A 23,124-nucleotide genomic window follows, 5' to 3' on the forward strand; every position below is an offset into this window, starting at 1 on the left:
TAATCTTCCAGGTTAACTCAACGTTGTAAATCCAGCATACAAAGAGATGTCAGGTTATCTAAGTATTAATGTTTGTCCTTTCAACAGAGTCACTTGTCTATAAGTGTTACAGCTTTGGAATGTACTTGATCTGCTTCCATACTGAACTCAGCGTGAGGGGTTTACTCAGCCTTGCTTTAGGGATTGTGTTTGCCAGCAAGAAAATTCATTTTGGCAGCTATAAGCTGTTTTTTTCCATGCAAAGGAGACTTCAGTGACCTTATCTCGGCGGGAGGGTGCCTATGATGAAACCTATTTAACACAGGCTCATCTGGACAGAGCACTGGACTGCGCTGAGCTCTATTGGACCTCCTTGTAAGCAAATCTTCTTGAGATGGTAGGTCAATTCATTTCTCTTAAAGACGTTTTATTTCTTATTCTGAGAACAAGAATATTCTTCCAGTATGATGGCTCTGTTTGCTCTCCACAGATGAACAGCATTAGTTTAGTCTGTTTCCTTCTGTGGACAGGAGCGTCTTCCTTCCAATTTGAGGAGTTGAAGGAATATGTCGACACCCATCAAGAGGAATATATCGAGGTATTTCTTGGTTGGGATGTTATAGTTGTTCGTTCATTTAAACATTGCATATGATAACTGGTGATCTTGTGTCCAAACTGTGAGCTAAGAAAGCTCAGAAAGACAGCATTCCTCTGTAGATGCTCGAATGGCATCTGTGTGTCTCTTTATTGATGCATATTATCTCTTCAGGAATGCAACACACAGCCTGTTGCAGATTGAGCAGATGAAGTTATTTAAACTCCAGATAAGAAGACACAGAATTGCCAAGACTCTTTTCTTTGAAGATTTAATGTGGTCTGCAAAGGATGTTGATGAAAGAAAAAGATTTTTGCTGAGATTCTTTTTTTAAAATTCAGGTCCTAAATTTGAATGTATAGCAAACATGATGCAGAATTGCTACACTCTAAAAAATAATGGGTTGTTTCAACCCAAACTTAGGTCAAATATGGACAAACCCAAATGTTGGGTTAAAAATGGAATTAAAAAATTTACAGTTGAAAGTGAAAGTTGAAATTTGAGTGTATTAAAATTAACCAAGTTGCATAACTTCCTATAAGTGTTTGGCACATGAGTGTTTCCAGAAATGTTAGATGATATGTAAACAATAGTGTGTGTGTAAAAATGCTGGCTTGTTTTAACATAATTTTGGGTCAAATACAGACAAATCCAAACGTTGTGTTAAAAATGTAATTAACAAATTTAACCCAATGGCTGGGTTTGTCCATAATTGACCCAAAATTGAGTTGAACCAACCTAGCATTTTTTAGAGTGTGTTTTAAACTTAATGTGTGTATATGTTCACATATATATATATTGTTTAAGGTTTGTACTTAATGTGCGTTAAACTTAAAAGAGTAGTTCACTTTTAAAAAAACTTTTGCTGATAATTTACTCACTCCCATGTCATCCAAGATGTCCATGTCTTTCTTTCTTCAGTCGAAAAGAAATTAATGTTTTTGATGAAAACAATCCAGGATTTTCTCCATATAATGGACTTCAATGGGAACCAAACGGTTCAAGGTCCAAATGAGAGTTTCAGTGCACCTTTAAACGACACCAGACGATGAATAAGGGTCTTATCTAGCGAAACGATCGCTCATTTAAAAAATAAATAAAAAAGTTTAAGTTTTAGAAGCACAAATGCTCGCCTTGCTCTGTTCTGTGATGAGCGTTCGTGACTCTCCTGTTCGAACTCGTTCATCAAAATGAACAAATCTTTTTGAGTCAATGACACAAAGGGTCCTAGATAAGACCCTTATTCATCATCTGGTGTCGTTCAAAGCCCTTTGAAGCTGCACTGAAACTCTCATTTGGACCTTGAACCGTTTGGTTCCCATTGAAGTCAATTATATGAAGAAAATCCTGGAATGTTTTCATTAAAAACCCAAATTTTTTTCAACTGAAGAAAGAAAGACGTAAACATCTTGGATGACATGGGGGTGAGTAAATTATCAGCAAAAGATTTTTTTAAAAGTGAACTACTCCTTTAATGTGTGATATGTATATAATCCATGTAAGAAATGGCACCTGTAAAAACATTTTTGTCTGTTGTAGACACTGAGAAAGTGGGTCGCTGTGGAGAGCGACTCCAGTGATGTTACAAAGCGACCCGACTTGCACAGAATGATGGACATGACTGCAGAAAAACTGCGGCTCATTGGAGGAACCGTGCAAATGATCGACGTGGGAACGCAGCCGGTGAGATCAAGCATACACACACTCATGCTCTTCATTTAGGACAGCTCGACTATCCAATACTAAAAACAGGAGTTACGTGTGTAACTCTCTGGATGGACGAAACAGAACCATCAAAATGAAGCCTTCCAGTTCATCTCTTTTGCAGTTACCCAACGGAAGCACAATTGCCCTGCCACAAGTGGTCACAGCTCAGTTTGGTAGTGATCCCAGCAAACGCACCGTTTGTGTGTACGGTCACGTGGACATCCAGCCAGCCAAGAAAGAAGACGGATGGGCAACAGAGCCTTATGAGCTGACTGAAATCAATGGTAACCCTGTCACCTGTTATTTCAATTGAATGTTTTTAGCTTCGACGTTTATTAAAAGTCTTGCTTTCTCAAATAATCACTTTAGCTTATGCTTCATTGCTGTGCCAAACGTTTGCTATAATTTTAAATGAAACATTTACTTTTAAATCATGAAATGGAAATTGCGATAATCTTTTCTTCCCTATTGTGACGTATATCCCAGTAAAACAGCTTATGGAACAAGAACAAATGTAGGGCGGGGCTTGATTTTGTCCATTGGGAATTGACTGGATAGTTGTGGTTTGCTATTGGTGGAACTCATGTGAGTGACAGGTTGCCCCGCCCTCGCGCCAGTAAACACATCATCAGAGAAGAGATGTTGCTGCAAGAGGGTGGAGTCGCTTTGATTAAAGATTACAAGGCATATGAATGAAAAAAATAATAATAATGTCCATGGATGCATTATTTATAGTAAAATTAAAATCATATTTCATAATCATATTTCATGATGATTTCAAAGGTTTTTGACCTGCAAGAAACTCAGATAACATGTATAGTTTACTCCTAGGAAATCTATATGGAAGAGGAGCATCTGACAACAAAGCACCAGTGTTGGCCTGGATCCACACGGTGGAGGTCTACAAGGCCCTTGGCATTGTAAGACAGCTTGAAATGAAATGAAATGTTATAATTCTTCAAATGCAACATGTTGCTATTGACTTTCTGTCCAGAGTTTGAAGTTCAAACTGTGTCCTACAGGAGCTGCCTGTCAATGTTAAATTCATCATTGAGGGAATGGAAGAGACTGGCTCTAATGGCCTAGATGATGTGATTGAGGCTGAGAAAGACAAATTCTTCTCAGATGTAGATTATATCATCATCTCTGACTGTGTTTGGCTCAGCAAACGACCCGCGCTGACTTACGGGACCAGAGGCAACTGCTACTTCTTTGCCCAGGTACTGAGATTAAACCATTCAGATGCTCTTCACGTGCCATCACCAGATAGTTTTAGTATCTAATATATATATATATATATATATATATATATTTTTTTTTTTTTTTAAATATCAAATCATAATTTATACATGTGTATGTGGCTTAAGCCTTGTCCAATGTAAAAAAATAAATCTGAGTATGATTGTTATTGTGCAGATCATATTTACGATAATTTTCAAATTTACGAAAAAATTCACCAAAAATTGCACTATGAAAAAGAAAGGTAAAAATGTTTAACATAAATAGTTCACACATTACAAAAAAAAAAAAAAAAATGCAAGAGCATAGGATTTTTAACAACTATGAAAAATTTAGGTCGAATTTACACACAAATAGAAATTTTATACGCACATTCCAAAAGCATGGTGTCGAAACTTTGCATGGAGAAAAAAATCATAAAATATCAATAAAACAAATCATAATTTAACCTGTATTGACATGCAACCAGTGTTGGGTGTAACTCATTAAGTCATTTAATTATTAGTAAGGGATAACTCTTAATTTTTCTGTAATTTGATTACAGTTACTGCATTCAATATTGTATAGACTATAATTCTATATAAAAGCGATAGTGGTTTTAACATCAAAATTGAATGACTGATGTTAAAATGCATGTTTTTAATGTAACCTTCTCTCTTATACTTTAGTCAGTTCGAGAATAATTTATACAATTGATTTTTATATGATTTATTTGAATTAATTAATTAGTGCAATACTTTTTAGAGAGAGTAATTAGCACAGTAATCTAATGACACTGGACTGGAGAAGATGTAATAACTACCTAGTAATTAATTACTTTTTTAGAGTAACTTACCAAACACTGCTTTCAACATACTGTAATATATTAAGTTTGCCTGTATCCCATTGCTTTGTTTAATTTATGATCTGAAGTGTATATTTGATTAATGGTTCATTTTTAATTAATAGCAATGTTCCTTATACGTGTTTGTTTCTTAATGATGGTATATAGGTGGAGGGACCCAGGAAGGATTTGCACTCTGGAGTTTATGGAGGAACAGTAATAGAGCCGATGACAGACCTGATCGGCATCTTAGGTGCTTACTAACACATTCGGCTCTTTAGTATTTTACCAGCTCATTATCAATCATCAGTTATCAATTATCATTATCCTTTTTTTTTTTTACACAGACAAACTCATCAGCCCTAGTGGGGAGATCCTCATTCCCGGCATTAGGGAAGCAGTCGCACATCTTTCCGATGAGGAATGGAAGATGTATCAAGACATTGAGTTTGACGTGGAGAGCTACAAGAAAGACATCGGCATAGATAAGCTGATGTATTCTAATAAGGTAAGGAAAAAGATGCCCGTTTTTAATTTTTGTGAGGTAAATCTGAATTAAACGGCTTCTCAAACAAGAACAAATGTAGGGCGGGGCTTGATATTGTCCATTGGGAATTGACTGGATGGTTGTGGCTTGCTATTGGTGGATCTCGTGTGAGTGACAGGTCGCCCCGCCCTCATGCCAGTAAACACATCATCAGAGAAGAGAGAGAGGGGATGTTATTTTGATACAAGATTATGAGGCGCATGAATAAAAAAAATAATAATGATGTGCACTGAGAAATCCTTTATAATAAACACTGTCATATTCCAAAAAAAAAAAAAAGAATTGTCAATTTTGATTTCATGGTGACTTTAAGGCATAGTTCACCCGAAAATTAAAAATGTCACAGTTTACTCTTTAATTCCAAAGTTTTTTGAGTCATACGAGAGCTTTGTGATAGGAAACTCTAAGTGTTTTAATTCAGAAATTCATGCTGTTGTTCTTTAATCCCATCAGGTTGACTTACTTGCTCATCGATGGCGTCACCCAACTGTGTCTATCCACGGCATAGAGGGCGCTTTCTCTTCAGCTGGCTCCAAGACTGTCATCCCGGCCAAGGTCATAGCTAAATTCTCCATTCGCCAGGTTCCTAAAATGGATCCACCCATGGTTGAAAAACAGGTGAAAGCAGAGCTCATTTTAAGACGTAAATCCAACTGTTCACACTATCATTTAGAGCTAAAGAGATCTTTTGAACCCTAGGTGACAGAATATTTACGATCAGTGTTTGCTAAACGCAAGAGTCCCAATAAACTCAACGTCACCATGGTTATTGGAGCCAAACCTTGGCTGGCTGATCCCACCCATCCATTATTTGAAGCCGGAAAAGCAGCGGTCAAGACAGGTCCTGTGCTGTACAACCCCTAATTTTCACTTCTATTCTGATAGGAATGAGAGGATGTTCTAGGTGTAAAAACATCCTTCGATGTCTCCACATCTGCTCTTTAACAGTCTTTAAAGGAGTAGTTCACTCTTAAAAAAAACTTTGGCTGGTAATTTCCTCATCCCCATGTCATCAGAGATGTCTATGTCTTTATTTCTTCAGTCGAAAAGAAATTGAGCATTCCAGGATTTTTCTCCATATAATGGACTTCAATGGGAACCAAACGGTTCAAGGTCCAAATGAAAGTTTCTGTGCAGCTTCAAAGGGCTTTAAACGACACCAGACATCAAAAACTTTAAGTTTTATTAGCACAAATGACTGCCTTGCTCTGTTCTGTCACGAGCGTTCGTGACTCTCCTGTTCGAACTCATTCATCAAAATGAACGAATCTTTTTTCGTGTCATTTGGAACAAAATGACTCAAAAAAAGATTTGTTCAAAGCCCCTGGTTCATATAAAGCCCTTTGAAGCTGCAATGAAACTGTCATTTGGACCTTGAACCGTTTGGTTCCCATTGAAGTCCATTATATGGTGAAAAATCCTGGAATGTTTTCATCAAAAAACTTAATTTCTTTTTGACTGAAGAAAGAAAGACGTGGACATCTTGGATGACATGGGGGTGAGTACTATTGGATACATCTTTACAGATGCTATCTACTCAGTCACTGACTGTAGTGCATCCAAGCTTCACCGGGTGTTTCGACCCTGAACCACAACACCCTCCAGTTGGCGGGTCGGCAGTGGTGGCCAGTCACTGCCCACCTCCTCCTGGCCCCCAGCTCAACTCCTCCCTTCTATTCCAGAGCCAGCAAGATGCTCTTTCTGCTGCCTCACCCAACCTACGGACAGCTGCCTTTCTCTCCCTTCCTGCTATACCCAGAGCTGTGAGTGTCTTCCACACCGACTGCGCAGGGAAGCCCCTGCACCCGACCTCCACCGGGAATAGCCAGGTCTGCCACCCTTTGGCCCTGCACTGCTCAACGAGGTCCTGATACTTAGTGGCTTTCCACTCATAGGCCTCCTCGCACCCGTCTTCCCAAGGGACCGTCAGTTCGATCAAGATTATCTTCCTACCCTCCTCGGACCATAAGACCATGTCCGGCCTCAGTGATGTCTGCACAACCTGGGGGAAGACTAGTTTCCTTCCCAGGTCCACCCTCATCTCCCAGGACTGTGCTACTTGCAAGAGGCTCTTTTCCCTCCTCTTGGGGGCTGGTGGTTTCTCCCCTTCTCTGATGAACTGAATGGCTGATACTGGCCTTGCACTGGACTGGCGCTTTTTCTGCCTCTCCCGCTCCAGGATGTCAGCCAGTTCACAGAGAACCTTGTCATGGCGCCACCTGTATCTTCCTTGGCTAAGGGCTGTTTTGCATCCTGCCAGTATGTGCGCCATTGTTCCCCTCTCTCCGCATAGCCTACACAGTGGGTCGTCCCTCATTCCCCACCTGTGGAGGTTTGTTGGTGATGGAAGGGTGTCGTACACAGAGCGCAGAAAGAAGGAGATGCGAAAGGGCTCCAGTCTCCAGATCTCAGACCACGTGATCTTCCGCTTCGGCAGGTCCCACTTTGTCCAGGCACCCTGTACTCCAAGTTCGACAGCCTTGGACATGCGCCTTTAAATTATAAGTAAATTATAAGCAAAAGTTTTTTTAAAGTGAACTACTCCTTTAACTTTTGTCTTTTTTTTGGATTTTTTATATTACTGTTGCACTTATAAGCAACTTGTTGATTTTTTTATGGAGAAAGTGCAAGGGGAAAAATACTTCCAGTAATAAATACTTCTACTTCTAATCATACAAAATGATCAAGGGAGTAATGACGTCACGACGTACTTCTCTCCTGTAGTTTTTGGCACAGAGCCTGACTTGATCCGTGAGGGAGGCACGATTCCCATTGCCAGAACATTTCAGGATGTAACAGGCAAGAGCATCATTATGCTTCCCATCGGAGGTTTTGACGACGGCCTTCATTCACAGAACGAGAAGATAAGCAGGTAACTAGATGTTCTTTAGTCTGATGGAGTTCTTTTCTTTATGCAGATACATTTGTTGTTTTATTTTTATTTTTCAGATACAACTACATCGAGGGAACCAAGTTGTTTATTGCCTACCTGAATGAAGTGTCCAAGATCCAGAAGTACTGACCAGATTATTTGAAGCTCTTTCTGGGAAGATTGCTTGATACCACTGTGCTTCATCTACTGTTGTTCTCTGTAACATACAAATATTACCATCACGTGTTGGTTACCACTAACAAATATATTTCTTTTAATTGATATATTTTTCCTGTCGACAAAGATTTATGTTGCTGGTAAATTAAACAAATTATGTCATGCAATGTATGTGTGCAGTGATTTATACCCAAAATGAATTCATGAGGCAAACATTTTATGATGGCAGATTGAATACCATTCGGCTCATTACCACCGTCAACAGGACTTTTAAATATACTTCTTATGGTGAAAAAAACTTTTGTCTTTCCAGAAAATATTTTAATGTTTTAGATATTTTTACCTTGAGTCCAAGAAGAGTGGCCGTGGAAAAGGTGGTTACCAATTTTCCTCATATTTTCCATTTAATTCTTTTCACACGTTCAAATAATACATGAACTACACATATTCTACATACATCACATAATCCATTCATATGTTTTCATATAATACGAAGATTTGCATTCTTGTCTAGTGACTTTTATTCTGTAATTTTACGTTCTGTTAAAACCAACAGGAAATGCTTTGAGAACATTGTAGTGTTGCCAGATATGTATTAGTTTATTATGCGTATGTCAATGAAGATACCAACCACATTTAAGTATTATTCTTATTAAAAGCATAACTTGAATGCCTTCGCTGTGAATTAAATCATCTGAACTGAAGAGCATGTAATCGTTTGACACGTTTTGAAAGGTTTCAGAATAATGTATTTGAACACTTTTTTAAAAACAATCAAGTTAAATAAAATGCAAGTACAATTATATATTAATATTAATATAAATTAAATATTAATAAAACAATTAAAAAATAAAAGTAAAGTATAATAACAAAATCGAATGTAGCCAATCATTATGTCGTTTCCCTAAATAAAACAAGCGTTTTGCTGCATTTCAGTGGATCTGGCAACGCGGGCTGTCAGCGCTCAGTCAAGGAACTCGTTAGTAATGTGGCTTCAAAATCTCACCGATGCTTTATCACAACTAGGCATTTATTAGGTGACAGTGTTATTCATTGTCTAATTAAAGTATTGAAATTAATTACTGGAAGCACTGTACAGGTTTAAGCGTAAATATCGATTTATCGCGCTGCGCAGAATAAGGCCAGACAGACTCTCTCTCAGGTAAGACGAAATTGCACATGTCGGGCTTAAATGCTCTTTTTTAAATTTTTAAATGCATTTTGTTGTAAACACACTGTGATTGAATAACCACTAACATATTTTCACTACTGCCAGAAGTGTTTGCATTTATTTTAAATATTTAGTTTTATGTGTCGCTAGTCGGCTAATGCTACTGACTGTTGTTTATGTTTTGATGAAAGCGTCATCAGCTGACAGTCAAAGTATTTCAGGTTAATACGTTTATTTCCTATAAACTAATTTATTGTTTATGGCTTTGGTTATTGGTATATGGCCGTCATGATAAACTACACAGTTAAATAGCACAACACGCATGTCACTATAAACATAGGTTGTGGAATGCTTTAATAATGCATGCAGATTTGGATTGCGCTATTTAAGTGACGTTTAACGCAGATCTGACATAGAAACGTACTGTGATTTTTTTTTAATTATAAAGGCATTATCTCACACATTCAGTATTAGTTAAGAGTTTTGAATTTCTAAGTTTTATATAATTGTGAAATATGATTATAATTTGAAAGAACTGTTATTGTCTAAAATGAAATATATTCCTGTGAAACAAAGCTGAATTTTCAGCATCAATACTGTCACATGATCCTTCAGAAATAATTTTAACATGCTGATTTTTTTTGCTCAAGAAACATTTCTTATTATTTTCATTAATGTTGAAAACAGGTGTTGTGCTTCATATTTTTTTGTAAACTGTAAAACACTAACACTCAAAAGTTTGGCCTAAGATATACATTATAATGAAGAACAATTATTAATAACTAAGAGCTGATAATAATTGAGTGGCAAATCAGCATATTAGAATGATTTCTGAAGGATCATGTGACACGGAAGACTGGACTAATGATGCTGAAAATTCTGCTTTGCATGACAGGAATAAATTACATTTTATAAATTAAAATACAAAACAAACAGCCAGTTCAAATTGTATTAATATTTCAAAAAAAAAAAAAAAAAAATTTAATGAATGCAGCCTTGGTAAGCATTTAAGAGACTTCTTTCAAAACCATTAAAAAATCGTAATTATTCCAAACTTTTGACCAATGTATTGAAAATAAATGAGATGCGACACAATGACATTTTAAATGATCGATTTACTTGAGTAGGCAGGTCCAATACTGCAAAACGTGAAAATTGACATGACCAGCTGCTGTTCTGGTGTTGTTTACCGTTACAGAAGCTCTGCCTCTCCGAGAGGCTTGAGTTGCACAGATGATCAGAGATCTTTGGCACCTGGATGCAACACACTGAGTCGACGCTCCATGACGTGCTGTGAGACCATGTCCCTGCGGAACGTCACCAGTGATCTTCTGCACAGGCAGATCAGGGTGAGGATACCGAATGAGTTTATCTTTTAAAAGTAGAAGAGTTTAGTAAAATTATAAATATTTAAAGCTATATTTCATCCAAAAAGAATAATCCCCTCATTATTCACTCACCTTCGTGTTATTCCATGATGTTGTTTTGTTAATGTGGAGCACCGAAGGAGGCAGTTTGAACCCAGTTTTATGAAGAAATGCAGGATAAATGTCTTCGAACACTTGTAATGTATGTGGATCCGTGTGTGCAGGAGAAAAGAGCGCTGGACTTCCAGAGACACTATCATGTGACCGACCCGTTTATAAAGCGTCTGGGGCTGGAGGCCGAACTACAGGTGATTTATTGTTGATTCAGATTTTTCACATGACGTCATACACACATTACACAACGCCCTCCTGAAGGGTGAAAAAAGGCAAGGATTTCCTCTGAAATAATTTTTTTTTTTAAATATTTTATTTTATTTCAAGTATCAAAAATGTTTTTTGATGGTTTTATTTTTAGTTAACGATAATAACCTGATGCATTCTGATTCTCCCAAAAATGAAAATTCTGTCAGTAATAAATCACCCTCATGTTGTTCCAAAACCCGTAAGACTTTCGTTCATCTTTGAAATTTGACACTGATTAAGATATTTTTGATGAAATCTGAGAGCTGGATCACTCCTCCGTAGGCTTCTAAGGGATTGAAACTGGCCGGTCCAGAAAAGTTATTAAAGACATCGTTAAAATAGTCTGAGTGACTTCAATGGCTCAATCTTAAGTTTATCAAGCGACGAGAATTTATCAAGCGCAAAAAACACACAAAAATAACGACTTTATTCAACTATCCATTTCCTTCTCTGTGGGCCTCGAGAGTTCACGTAGTTTAACGGCGCAGCGCTTCTGTGTTGTAGGTCACACGTCAGCTCACTGTTGGCTGACACTGGTGACACACATGTGTGTGATGCGTGTGACGTACAACCTAGAAGTTCACTACGTGAAATCTCGAGGCCAACAGAAAAGGAAATAATTAGTTGAATAAAGTGTTTTTTTGTTTTTTTTTTGCACACAAAAATTATTCTCGTCGCTTGATAAACTTAAGATTGAGCCACTGTAGTCACTCTGACTATTTTAACGATGTCTTTAGTAACTTTTCTCGGCCGGCAAGTTTCAATCCCTTAAGAAGCCTATGGAGGAGTGATCCAGCTCTCAGATTTAATCAAAAATATCATAATTTGTGTTCTGAAGATGAACGAAAGTCTTATGGGGTTGGAACAACAAGAGGGTGAGTAATTACTGGCAGCATTTTCAGTTTTGGGTGAACTATCCCTTTAAGATTCAATAACACCTCTTCATGTGTGAAATGAGTAATGCTGCGCTAACACATAAGCCATGTTGTATATATTAGGACTGCTAATATATTTTAGCGCTGAGTTATTGTCTCTGTTTTCAGGGTCACACCGGTTGTGTCAACTGTCTGGAGTGGAATGAGAAAGGAGAGTAGGTTCTGTTGTACAACCCAGTTTGCTGCATTTCACAGTGTCTCTTCATAAACTCATTCGGCTTGTTCCTTTCTAGTCTCCTGGCCTCAGGTTCAGATGATCAGCATGCCATCATCTGGGATCCCTTCCGGCACAAGAAGATCAACTCTATGCACACAGGACATGCAGCTAACATCTTCTCAGTCAAGGTGAAGCCCACGTCAAGTTTCTGCTTTTTCACACAGGGTCTTGTAATAGGCCAAAATGTGTATTCTTAATGAACGTGTGTGTTTGCAGTTCCTCCCTCACTCCGATGATCGAATCTTGATCACAGGAGCCGCCGATACTAAGGTGCACGTGCACGACTTGACGGCGAAGGAGACCATTCACATGTTCTCAGACCACACTAACCGCGTCAAACGGATCGCAACGGCTCCCATGTGGCCCAACACCTTCTGGAGCGCAGCTGAGGACGGCATCATTAGGTAGGGCGAGTTGAGGTCTCTGCCTCAGACGTGAATTGATAAAAGCAAATAATTTCATTGAATAAAAATGAAAATAAATAAATGGGCTTAATGATAATCAGGATAATCAGGACAACGCTCAGTGTAATTATCAAATTAAAGGCTATATGTGATTAAATAACTGTATAATATATAATATTTTATATTCATTTTAGTTACATTTTTAGTAATTTTGTTTGTTTTTCTCTTTTGTTAGTGTTTTTAGATATGTTTATGGATTATTATTATTCTTTTAATTTTAGTAAATTGAGCTATTTTTGCCATAGCAACTAACTGAAATAAAGTTTTTTTGTTTTTATTTTATATCAGTCATGTTTATTTTATTTCAAGTAATGGAAATGTTTTTTGATGGTTAACAATCGGGGTTATTAAGTTAACAATAATAACCCTGATGCTGCACAGTGGAAAGAACATTTTGGAAAAAACAAGATTTTTTTGCAAAAAAAAAATAATCACGGTTTCTGGGGCTTATTTGAACAAATATGGTTGCTTGTTAGGAAAATATGACAAGCAACTTTGTTTCTTTACATTTATGGTAGCTGTTTTTTCCAATACATTGATTGACGCTCCTGCTCACAGCTAATAGCCGATCAGTGCAGTAATGAAAGTGCTGTAGCGTAATTCGCCGTCACAAATCCCATCCCCTCCTCCCAATTTGATGTTTTTTGCAATGTGATGTTTTTTGTACTCCCGTTTTGGGTTTTCAAACTCCGAGAGGTTTCAGTTTAATATGTTGCAGGCTCATTTATTGATAATAAATAATATATTGCGAGAGTTGTCAACACTGGGGCTGACGTGCTGTTAGCCGTGTTAAATCTCGAGGGCATGGGCACAAGCCTCCAGCTGAAGTTTAATCATATATGTTCTCCTTGAAGTTAAATAGGCTCATGGGAGCCAGCTTACATGCCCTTGAAAACTGCATCTCCAGATGTTGTGTTGGCTGCAGGGTATTATCTCCCATCAGGAAGCATGCAAATGCCCTGGCACTGAATGATGTTTGGGTATGAAAGAACACAGCAGGTCTCTGGCTAATGCCAAAGCTGACTGCCTCGCTGTCTTTAATACTCTGCATGTAGAGGACACATGAACAGTAGGAAAATATAAGCTTGTCAGGTTTTTTATTTTTTATTTTTTAAAAAGTGTCTGAAAGTGTGGTCACAATAGTGTCATTTCACGGTCAAAAAAAGGTAAATTGTGAATCGTGTAGGGTGACTTGAGCAGGACATTTCTAAGGAATACGTTTTAACTCCGCTTATAGTGCATTATGTAATTCCTCTACAATGGAATCCTCTACAAAAAATGGAAAAGTATCGCAGTGGAAAACAATGGAAAAGTATCGCAGTGGAAAACAATGGAAAAATAGCGCAGTGAAAAATGGAAAAGTATCGCAGTGGAAAACAATGGAAAAGTAGCGCAGTGAAAAATGGAAAAGTATTGCAGTGGAAAACAATGGAAAGTATCGCAGTGGAAAACAATGGAAAAGTATCGCAGTGGAAAACAATGGAAAGTATCGCAGTGGAAAACAATGGAAACTATCGCAGTGGAAAACAATGGAAAGTAACGCAGTGGAAAACAATGGAAAAATCGCGCAGTGAAAAATGGAAAAGTAGCACAGTGGAAAACAATGGAAAAGTAGCGCAGTGAAAAATGGAAAAGTATTGCAGTGGAAAACAATGGAAAGTATCACAGTGGAAAACAATGGAAAAGTATCGCAATGGAAAACAATGGAAAAGTATTGCAGTGGAAAACAATGGAAAAGTAGCGCAGTGAAAAATGGAAAACTATCGCAGTGGAAAACAATGGAAAGTATCGGAAAGTATCGCAGTGAAAAATGGAAAAGTAGCACAGTGGAAAATGGACAAGTAGTGCATTGGAAAACAATGGAAAGTAGCACAGTGGAAATTGGAAAAGTAGCGCAGTGGAAAATGGACAAGTAGCGCAGTGGAAAACAATGGAAAGTAGCGCAGTGGAAATTGGAAAAGTAGCGCAGTGGAAAATGGACAAGTAGCGCAGTGGAAAACAATGGAAAGTAGCACAGTGGAAATTGGAAAAGTAGCGCAGTGGAAAATGGACAAGTAGCGCAGCAGAAAACAATGGAAAGTAGCGCAGTGGAAATTGGACAAGTAGCGCAGTGGAAAACAATGGAAAGTAGCGCAGTGGAAAACAATGGAAAGTAGCGCAGTGGAAATTGGACAAGTAGCGCAGTGGAAAACAATGGAAAGTAGCGCAGTGGAAAACAATGGAAAGTAGCGCAGTGGAAATTGGAAAAGTAGCGCAGTGGAAAATGGACAAGTAGCGCAGCAGAAAACAATGGAAAGTAGCGCAGTGGAAAATGGACAAGTAGCGCAGCAGAAAACAATGGAAAGTAGCGCAGTGGAAAATGGACAAGTAGCACAGTGTAAAACAATGGAAAGTAGCGCAGTGGAAAATGGACAAGTAGCACAGTGTAAAACAATGGAAAGTAGCGCAGTGGAATGCAAAAACTAATTCTGTGTGGATGGACCCGTACACTTGTTGTAAACGATTGTTACAAAAGGGAAAAAAAAGTTAATCCGACACTGAAATGTAAATATTTTCTTTCCTTTTCCAATCTGCCATGTATAGACAAACAATACTCGCTTTACATTTTCAAGTCTGTTAACCATTTTATTTCCCTTCTCTCCAGGCAGTATGATCTGCGAGAGAGCAGTAAACGCTCCGAGGTGTTAATCGATCTGACGGAGTATTGCGGAAAGCTCGTGGAAGCCAAATGTCTGGCAATCAACCCTCGTGACAACAACTACATGGCCGTGGGAGCTAACGGGCCTTTCGTCCGGCTCTATGACATCAGAATGATCCACAATCACAGGTGATTTTTATTTGTATTATTAAAAGAATAATTAGAAAACAAACTGAGATGTGAGGCAGAATGTCCTTACAAAAATAATATTGTTTAGCTCCAAAAATTATCCTAGGAACAGACAGACATTATTTGCATCTGTTATCAATCAAGCTGTTAGTTTAGACTTATTGCAGCAGGTTGGATGTTATTAGAATTGAAAATTTGAAAAGTACGGCAACAAATTTGATTTGAGATTTGAGACGGGGCATTATTATTCCTTTTAGCAAAAACAACATGAGGGTGAGTAAACAATGACAAAATCAACATTTTTGGGTGGAATATTTCTTGAAATACTATTTCAAATTACTCTATTTTCCAGAAAATAGGTTGCATTAAAATTGCATTTTTGAGGGATTTTTATAAAACCTAATATATTTTTTTTATTTTTATTTTTTTGTTTTTTATCAATTATGTATAGAAAATATAGGTATAAAACTAATTATATTTTATAAAATTATAACAAACACCAAGCCAAAACTAATTTAATTAAGTGAAATTTTAAAAATAAATGTTCTTGATGTTAATTGCATTATATAAGTCGCTAATGCAAAGCAATTACAAATTTATATTCTATGAAACACCGTAAATAGAATTCTTGGTTAAATATTCATGTTCCTCTTATGATTATAATTCAGGGATGTTTTCTTTAGGCTGTAATGTTACATGCTTGTTTACCTTCTAGGAAGTCTATGAGTCAAAGTACCTCAGCTGGTGTTCATACATTTTGCGACAAGCGGAAATCGATACCGGACGGTGCTGGACAATACTATGTCGCAGGTTTGTAGTCCGTATCATTGCGTTGCTCCCGGATGGAACTCTGTGTTCTGCTTTTACAGATATTTATCTCTGTTTGCAGGTCACTTACCTGTGAAGCTTCCTGACTATAATAACAGATTACGAGTTCTGGTGGCAACCTATGTTACATTCAGTCCCGACGGCACTGAACTGCTGGTAAACATGGGTGGAGAACAGGTGATTAACTAGTGAGGATTGCTCTCTGTTGCCAGTGTGCAGCACTAAAGATGTTTTATTCACAGTTATGCATTACTGCTTCCTGTTTGCAGGTATATTTATTTGATCTGACGTTCAAACAGAGACCGTACACTTTTCTGCTGCCCAAAAAGTGCCACCCATCACCAGGTAAGCTGTGAATGCTGTCTTGGATTTGAAGTAGATCAAAAAAGTTCATCAAAGTTGTCCTAAGATTCATGTATAACTTTGATGAAAGGTTTTGATCCACTTCAAATGTTGACTACTGTATTCATTTAATAATTATAAATATATTAGTCAGTCTTATTGCATTTAGGATCATAATGAATAATTATTAGGTTTGCGCAACTTTGAACTAAATTGAGTTGAATAATGACACTTGTCTTTTTAAAACTTATTTACAGCTGAAATTAATTTCATAATTAAGAACTTTGCAACACTAATACTATTATTTTCTGTTTATTACTGTGAAGTTGCTTTGAAACTATTTGTATTGTATAAAGTACAGAAATATGGCTTGACTTGATAATATAGCAAAAAAATGGACAAAAAAAATCTTTATATTTCTGCATTTGCTTTTTTCAGTCAAAGGAACCATCTTTTAAACTTGTAAACATTTTGTAGTGAGAAAACAGATTAATTGATTTATTGAATTTGCATCTTAAAATCTCAAGGAAGAACTAGTCTCACAACACAATCTTAAAACCAATTGTTAGGATCGGTAACAATTTATATATAGGTTTATTATATATATATAAATATATATATATATACAGTATATATATATATATATATATATATATATATAAGAAGTAACCTTGTGCTGTACTGATCTGCTCTTGATTTATTGTTGTTCATGATGGGTGTATTCTGGCAGAGGTACAAAATGGAAAAACCACCAATGGTGTGTCCAATGGGATTCATCTTCCTGCAAGCCGCCTTAAACTGGCTAAATTGACCAGGTAACATTGATTCATGTGTGTTATGCCAACTGCATCTTTAATTATGTTTCCAACCATAGTTGCGAATTCCACGTCTGACTGCCTCTGAGACTAGATTGTTCCTGGGAAATTGTAAACTCAGGGATGCCACGGTGTCTCTTTTTACCGACATCAAAGATTACTTGCGCTTCAATAAATTCTTATACTGTCATGTTATCTTGCATTCGGATGTCTGGTGTTTGGGAAAGTTCTGTGAGGAAATTAAACCAGATCATTTTGATGACCGACTTTTCAGAATCACCAAACCAACTTTTGAGATGATTTGGAAAGCTATTGGTCCACTGGTTAGTCCAGTTATCCAATCACATTAACATCATGTGAGTTTCTGTTGTGCACTGAGGACATTTATTTGGTAAATGTGTTTCCATCGTAGTTTATGCACGTCTTATCGGATAAAAAAAAATATTATTATGTTTTTTATGATACATTTTTGGATTTTATGCACTTTTTGTTTATGCAATATCCCAAAATTTGCATAAAAATAGGTGGTTGGAAACATGGCTATTGATTCTGTCGCTGTCCTGTTTATATTATTTCCCATTCATTTGTCACAGACTAGTTTGAGTTGCAGTAACTGTTGCTGTCTGTATTCATGTCTGCATCAGTGGCTCCAGTGATCTTCCTCCTTATCTGGAGAGAATCAAGCAACAGGCTAATGAAGCGTTCGCGCAGCAGCAGTGGACCCAAGCCATTCAGCTCTACAGTCTAGGCCTCCATGAAGCCAGTCAAAATGCTATGCTGTACGGAAACCGTGCTGCTGCATATATGAAACGAAAATGGTATGATACATGCTTTTGATGCAAGAAGTGCTGCATGATTTCGTTAAATAAAACATCACATTGTGATTATTTTGACTTTGGAAACAGCACATCTCAGGTTGAAGAAGTGCCAAGTTTATATACGTTTAATTACATCCACAGTATTTGTGGTTTAAGGGTGAATGAGGTGATTTTAACTCATCAATATTACCATTCTTTCCCCAGTTGATTAATACTTAAAAAAGTACATTATGACAATTGTATTACAAGTTTTCAGAAATTCGATGTTCAAATATATAAATTATCTAATTAAATGTGCACCTTTCCAGAACAGAATGGATATTTCTGACTCTGAAATCTACACATGCAAATAAATAGTCCAGTAAAATAAACACTTAAGTGTATTTTGGCCGATGTCTTTCCACTAATCCACCGGGGTGATGGCGTAGTGGATAAGACACATGCCTTTGGTGTGAGCGACCCACTGTGAGACACCAATGTGTCTCTGAGCAAGACACTTAACCCCTAGTTGCTCCAGAGGCGCGCGACCTCTGACATAGCAGTTGTAAGTCGCTTTGGATAAAAAAGCATCAGCTAAATTAATAAATGTAAATGTAGCCTGAAAGAAGGCTTTATGGCAGCAAAATAGGCCAGTGCATGAAAAAACAACGGTTTTGCTTTATAGTGTCTTGCTTTAATAATCAGTGTTTTAATTCTTGTTTTAATGTAAAGAGTATCATGTGGCTTTGCTCTCGTCTCTGACAGGGACGGTGACCACTATGACGCGCTGCGAGACTGTCTTAAGGCCTTGTCCCTGAACCCAGGCCACCTGAAGGCGCACTTCCGCTTAGCGCGCTGCCTCTTTGAGCTCAAGTACATCGCCGAGGCCCTGGAGTGTCTAGATGACTTCAAGGGCAAGTTTCCAGACCAGGCGCACAGCAGCGCTTGTGACGCACTCGACAAAGACATCAAGGCTGCCCTCTTCTCAAAAACAGACTCTTCCTGTAGGTTCTTGTCTCGTCTGTCTTGGATATTGTATTTTGTTTGTGGATGCATCTTAATAAGGATTCTGGATATTTTTTATGCGTCTGATCTAGCTGACGACAAAAAGGGGAACAGCTCCATCCGCTTTCATAATTTCAGCAGGAAAGAGTCCATCCCGGAGGATGAGATCGTTCTCAGAGAGCGAAGCTTCGACTACAAGCATCGCTATTGTGGCCACTGCAACACGACCACTGACATTAAGGAAGCAAACTTCTTTGGAAGGTCAGTTTACTGACGCCTTATTCCCCCCGAATTAGGGCTGGGTGATGTATTTAATACATTAATAATTTTGTGATCATTTTAATCCTTAAGAATGTTTCAATAGATTAATTTCATGGTTTAAAGATGTTTTAATGGCATTTCTCATTTAAACTTAAACAGTAGCACACCTTGATTATTTAAACTAGATTTTTTACCATAATTTTTCTACACATTTTTCTTACACATTTTGAATCTAAAGGGCCGTACACACCGGGATGAATATTGGCACACGTTATTCGCCAGTGTTTTTCAACGCGTTTTTTGTGTTCACTCCCAAACGATTTTCGCTGACGATGAGCCGAGTGAACATGCAAATTCATTCCCTGACATTAGATGACGCCCATTTGCTCTGCAATACCATTACATAACAGTTCTCTTTTATCAAGATTTTTGTAGTCGGTCGCGTTTGTTATATAATTCTTTATGTTCTAACACCAACGAGACCAGCAGATCCACATTCATCTTGCCTTGCATCTTCCTCGTCTTATTTCTTCCTGGCATTGTAGACGGCGACGCTACTTGGCGTAGATCTTCTTCGCCGTTACTTATGTGTGCTCTGCAAGACTGTTTTGTGTTTGAGCGCCTCTAAGCTCCAAACACTTGAGCAAAAACGGCGATCTCATTGGTCGAATAGTTTTTGACGCGGCGCATGAAACCAAAAAAAATGAATCCGAGGCATTTTTAAAAAAAATGACGCTTTTACGCGTGCCGTTTTCCGCGTCGGTGTGCACACTCACATTGGTGCCCTTTGTTTAGTCACGAGGCGTTAAACGTCAGCCCGTGTGAACAGGCCTTTACTTGTCAAAAAATGGTACCTGTAACAAACAGTAAAGCACAGCACTTGGAACAGCAGGGTTGATATGCAATATTGAATGCATCGTAAGTCACTCGGATAATAAATGCATCTGCCAAATGCATTAAATAGCAAGCTAATTTTCAACCAGGTTTATATTGTTACAGTGTAGGTAGTATATTAAAACAATTTATTCTCTTTCTCCATGTTACCTGCACCCAGATATCCCAGTTTCAATGTCAGCAAAAGTCTGCCAGATGACGCAAAGCACTGTCATTTTTGACAGTTTTTGTTAATTTTGTTAATTCCCCTTTTATGTAAATCTTGTCCATCCCTATAATGCATCTCATATCTGTTGCTAAACAAGGATCTGAATATAAGACATCAGCACATGACTTGTTTGGTTGTCGCTCTACAGTAAAGGCCAGTACATTGTGAGCGGTTCAGATGATGGGTCATTTTTCATCTGGAACAAAGAGACAACGAACCTGGTGCGGATCTTACAGGGGGACGAGTCTATAGTGAACTGCCTACAGCCACACCCCAGCTACTGCTTCCTGGCCACCAGCGGCATCGATCCCGTAGTGCGGCTGTGGAACCCCAGACCGGAGGTACGACCCGACAACAATGCCACGTTTGTCACATCAGTGACGTGTGTCAATATGACTGATGAATTAATTATTGCTAAGATTGATTTTCTTAAAAAATATGATTGATCCAACTAACTAAAATGCATTAGCCTAAAAATAAATACAATTTAAAGGAAAATAAATGATAAATGAATATATTTGATTACAATAAATACAATTTAATTTAAATAAATAATAAGAAAATCAGTGTAAAAATGTAAAAACAAATACATAAAAATAAGATTAAACTTAATAAATAAATACGATTTAAAGTAAAATAAATAATTAATGAATATATTTGATTACAATAAATTTAATTTAAATAAATAAGAATAAAATCTGTGTAAAATGTAAAAACAAATACATAAAAATAAGATGAAACTTACTAAATAAATAAATTGATTAAAATAAATGAAATATAATTTAAATAAATTCAAATATTCGTGTACACCCCTACAAAGAATGATAAAGTACATCAGACTGTTTGCACCAAAAGTAACTTTTCTCTTCTGTCTATCCTGCGTGGCCGACCGTCAGTCGGAGAACGAGAACTGTCGGGTGGTGGAGGACATGGAGAGCGCGGCCCAAGCCAACCAACGGCGCATGAACGCGGATCCGCTGGAGGTGATGCTGTTGAACATGGGCTACCGCATCACAGGCCTGAGCAGCAGAGGAGCCGAGGGCTCGGACGAGGACGACAGCTCAGAGGGCCAGGTTCAGTGCCGCTCTAGCTAGAACGCACCCGTCCCACGCTTGAGAAGGCGGCAAAGCACCTTAGATATTTCCTTTGCAAATTTCAGTTCTTCAACATGATGCCGAGTGAATGAATGTTTGCCGCTCCGCACTATGCAGACGTTTGGAGAAGTGGGGAACACAATCGCACAATCCAAGTGAAGTCAAAAGCACTTGCAGATTAATGTCTGCAAAATCGCGCGCTAGAAGAGTGTTCGCACACCGTCAAGCTTGTTTCCAAAGTCTCAAAGCGCTTGAGTCTTTCATACAGTATGTGGGGCTTGCTATTGGACACTGTTCTCATTTTGTTTTGTTTTCCCAAATGAACTTAATCATCTTTATGAGCACCAGAGGGCTGTAAAATGAGTGTTATTATATGTTTATAGGTCTGCAGCACTTTCTTTTGGAATAATAAATGGTGTTTATGTTCGGCCCAGACCTGCATTGTGAATGTTCATCGAGTCGTGGTTCACCGGGACTGAAAATGTTTGTTGTTCATGATAATGCTTATTGTCAGATATTTTTTGGAAGGATTTGTTTTTTGTTTTTTTTTACCTTTTTCTTCATCGGCACAAGCAGGACGTCTGACTGTTGCCCTTTCGTCTTGATTGATGAACCTGAAAAGAGATGATAAACCAAGAATAAGAGACTTATCACAAAGATTATAACTTGCTATGAGAAGAAGAGATTTGAAACAATTGGGTCTATTTTGGGATACGTGTTTGTTCGTTTCACTGTGTTCATTTTCTTTTGGGATTTTAGTACAGTTTAGTGCAAAATGTAAAAAAATAAATAACATTTCTGTTGTTACGGTCATGATCCTTGGTGGAGTTTTTCCAAAAAGGAAAACATATTATTTGACTTACACATACTTTTTTGATCATCAGCTGTGCTATGGCTTTTTAAAACACGGTAAAAATGCGACGGAGACGAACTAGATCAGTCGGTGGAGCCGTCGACACTAGAAGCGGCAGACAAGCACGCTGCACAGCTACTCCAGTCATGTCTCTAATAAAATAAATTTATTTACAGATATTATGTGTGATTTTATTAATTATTTACTGATTGTTACATTAAAGCCAGCTCGTGATGTCTCTTTTCTGTTTAGGCCTACACATAAACATCTGATGAATTTCGTTTGGAAACATTTTAATTTCACTAAAGATGAAGTGTAGTTTCAAGCTCAAGCTGATTGTTTATGATCGCTGAACAATCCCATGATGCACCTTCCAGTGTAGACGTGCTTCTCGTCTCGCAGCTGATTGGATGCTCTGAATTGACGCAAATACACTCGCCGCCAAATCCCTGTGCGCTACTTTGATGAAGTTTTTACATTCACTTTCCCTTCTCACAATTAGTCAAAGTCTGTTTTTTTGCTGAATAGTTTGTTTTGTTCCTAAAGTATAATTCATTTCCTGTCATGTTGTGCCACAAACAGTGGAGAAAACATGTGTCCTCTAAAGGCCACCTGACCTACATACTCTAATGAAGAAGGTGTAACGTAATGTGCATCTAGGCCAGATGAGTTGCAAGGCCATAGTTGTGTTCAGAATAGCATACTACTATAGTTGCCTATATATATATATATATTGAGTAGTAT

The 23,124-nt window shown here is 37.8% G+C and overlaps 3 protein-coding genes across 3 annotated transcripts; 2 read left to right on the forward strand and 1 right to left on the reverse strand.

Moving 5' to 3' along the window:
* Positions 1-249: 249 nt before the first annotated feature.
* On the forward strand, positions 250-8,106 carry cndp1 (carnosine dipeptidase 1). Its single transcript, XM_039660824.2, has 12 exons — positions 250-376; positions 470-577; positions 2,114-2,257; positions 2,403-2,565; positions 3,113-3,201; positions 3,304-3,501; positions 4,512-4,596; positions 4,691-4,851; positions 5,344-5,508; positions 5,590-5,731; positions 7,615-7,762; positions 7,840-8,106. Exons 1-12 carry the CDS (start codon positions 374-376, stop codon positions 7,910-7,912), a joined length of 1,479 nt encoding a protein of 492 aa, XP_039516758.2. The 5' UTR covers positions 250-373; the 3' UTR covers positions 7,913-8,106.
* Positions 6,368-7,735, reverse strand: LOC148977061 (uncharacterized). The gene is made up of 2 exons (XM_089118016.1): positions 7,602-7,735; positions 6,368-7,382 (listed from the first exon to the last, which is right to left on the reverse strand). Exons 1-2 carry the CDS (start codon positions 7,661-7,663, stop codon positions 6,521-6,523), a joined length of 924 nt encoding a protein of 307 aa, XP_088974142.1. The 5' UTR covers positions 7,664-7,735; the 3' UTR covers positions 6,368-6,520.
* A 773-nt stretch (positions 8,107-8,879) lies between the features above and the next one.
* wdtc1 (WD and tetratricopeptide repeats 1) lies at positions 8,880-22,559 on the forward strand. The gene is made up of 16 exons (XM_039660842.2): positions 8,880-9,101; positions 10,309-10,459; positions 10,702-10,785; positions 11,884-11,930; positions 12,009-12,120; positions 12,209-12,396; positions 15,101-15,283; positions 15,999-16,093; positions 16,173-16,288; positions 16,381-16,456; positions 17,184-17,268; positions 17,913-18,086; positions 18,831-19,069; positions 19,163-19,331; positions 20,582-20,774; positions 21,330-22,559. Exons 2-16 carry the CDS (start codon positions 10,394-10,396, stop codon positions 21,525-21,527), a joined length of 2,025 nt encoding a protein of 674 aa, XP_039516776.1. The 5' UTR covers positions 8,880-9,101; positions 10,309-10,393; the 3' UTR covers positions 21,528-22,559.
* The last annotated feature ends 565 nt before the right edge of the window (positions 22,560-23,124 follow it).

This window comes from Pimephales promelas, chromosome 12, assembly GCF_988280905.1.
Source record: "Pimephales promelas chromosome 12, fPimPro1.hap1.1, whole genome shotgun sequence".
In the NCBI taxonomy this organism is placed as follows: Eukaryota; Metazoa; Chordata; class Actinopteri; order Cypriniformes; family Leuciscidae; genus Pimephales; species Pimephales promelas.

Excerpts from the sequence above, each read along its gene's own strand:
- LOC148977061 (XM_089118016.1), bottom strand. The coding sequence starts at position 7,663 with ATGGGAATCGTGCCTCCCTCACGGATCAAGTCAGGCTCTGTGCCAAAA. Across the intron at positions 7,383-7,601 it reads CCAAAAACTACAGGAGAGAA|GCGCATGTCCAAGGCTGTCG; the intron begins GTACGTCGTGAC and ends TATAATTTAAAG.
- wdtc1 (XM_039660842.2), top strand. The coding sequence starts at position 10,394 with ATGACGTGCTGTGAGACCATGTCCCTGCGGAACGTCACCAGTGATCTT. Across the intron at positions 16,289-16,380 it reads TAAACATGGGTGGAGAACAG|GTATATTTATTTGATCTGAC; the intron begins GTGATTAACTAG and ends TCCTGTTTGCAG. Across the intron at positions 18,087-18,830 it reads GCATATATGAAACGAAAATG|GGACGGTGACCACTATGACG; the intron begins GTATGATACATG and ends CGTCTCTGACAG.
- cndp1 (XM_039660824.2), top strand. Across the intron at positions 578-2,113 it reads ATCAAGAGGAATATATCGAG|ACACTGAGAAAGTGGGTCGC; the intron begins GTATTTCTTGGT and ends TGTCTGTTGTAG. Across the intron at positions 2,566-3,112 it reads TGAGCTGACTGAAATCAATG|GAAATCTATATGGAAGAGGA; the intron begins GTAACCCTGTCA and ends GTTTACTCCTAG.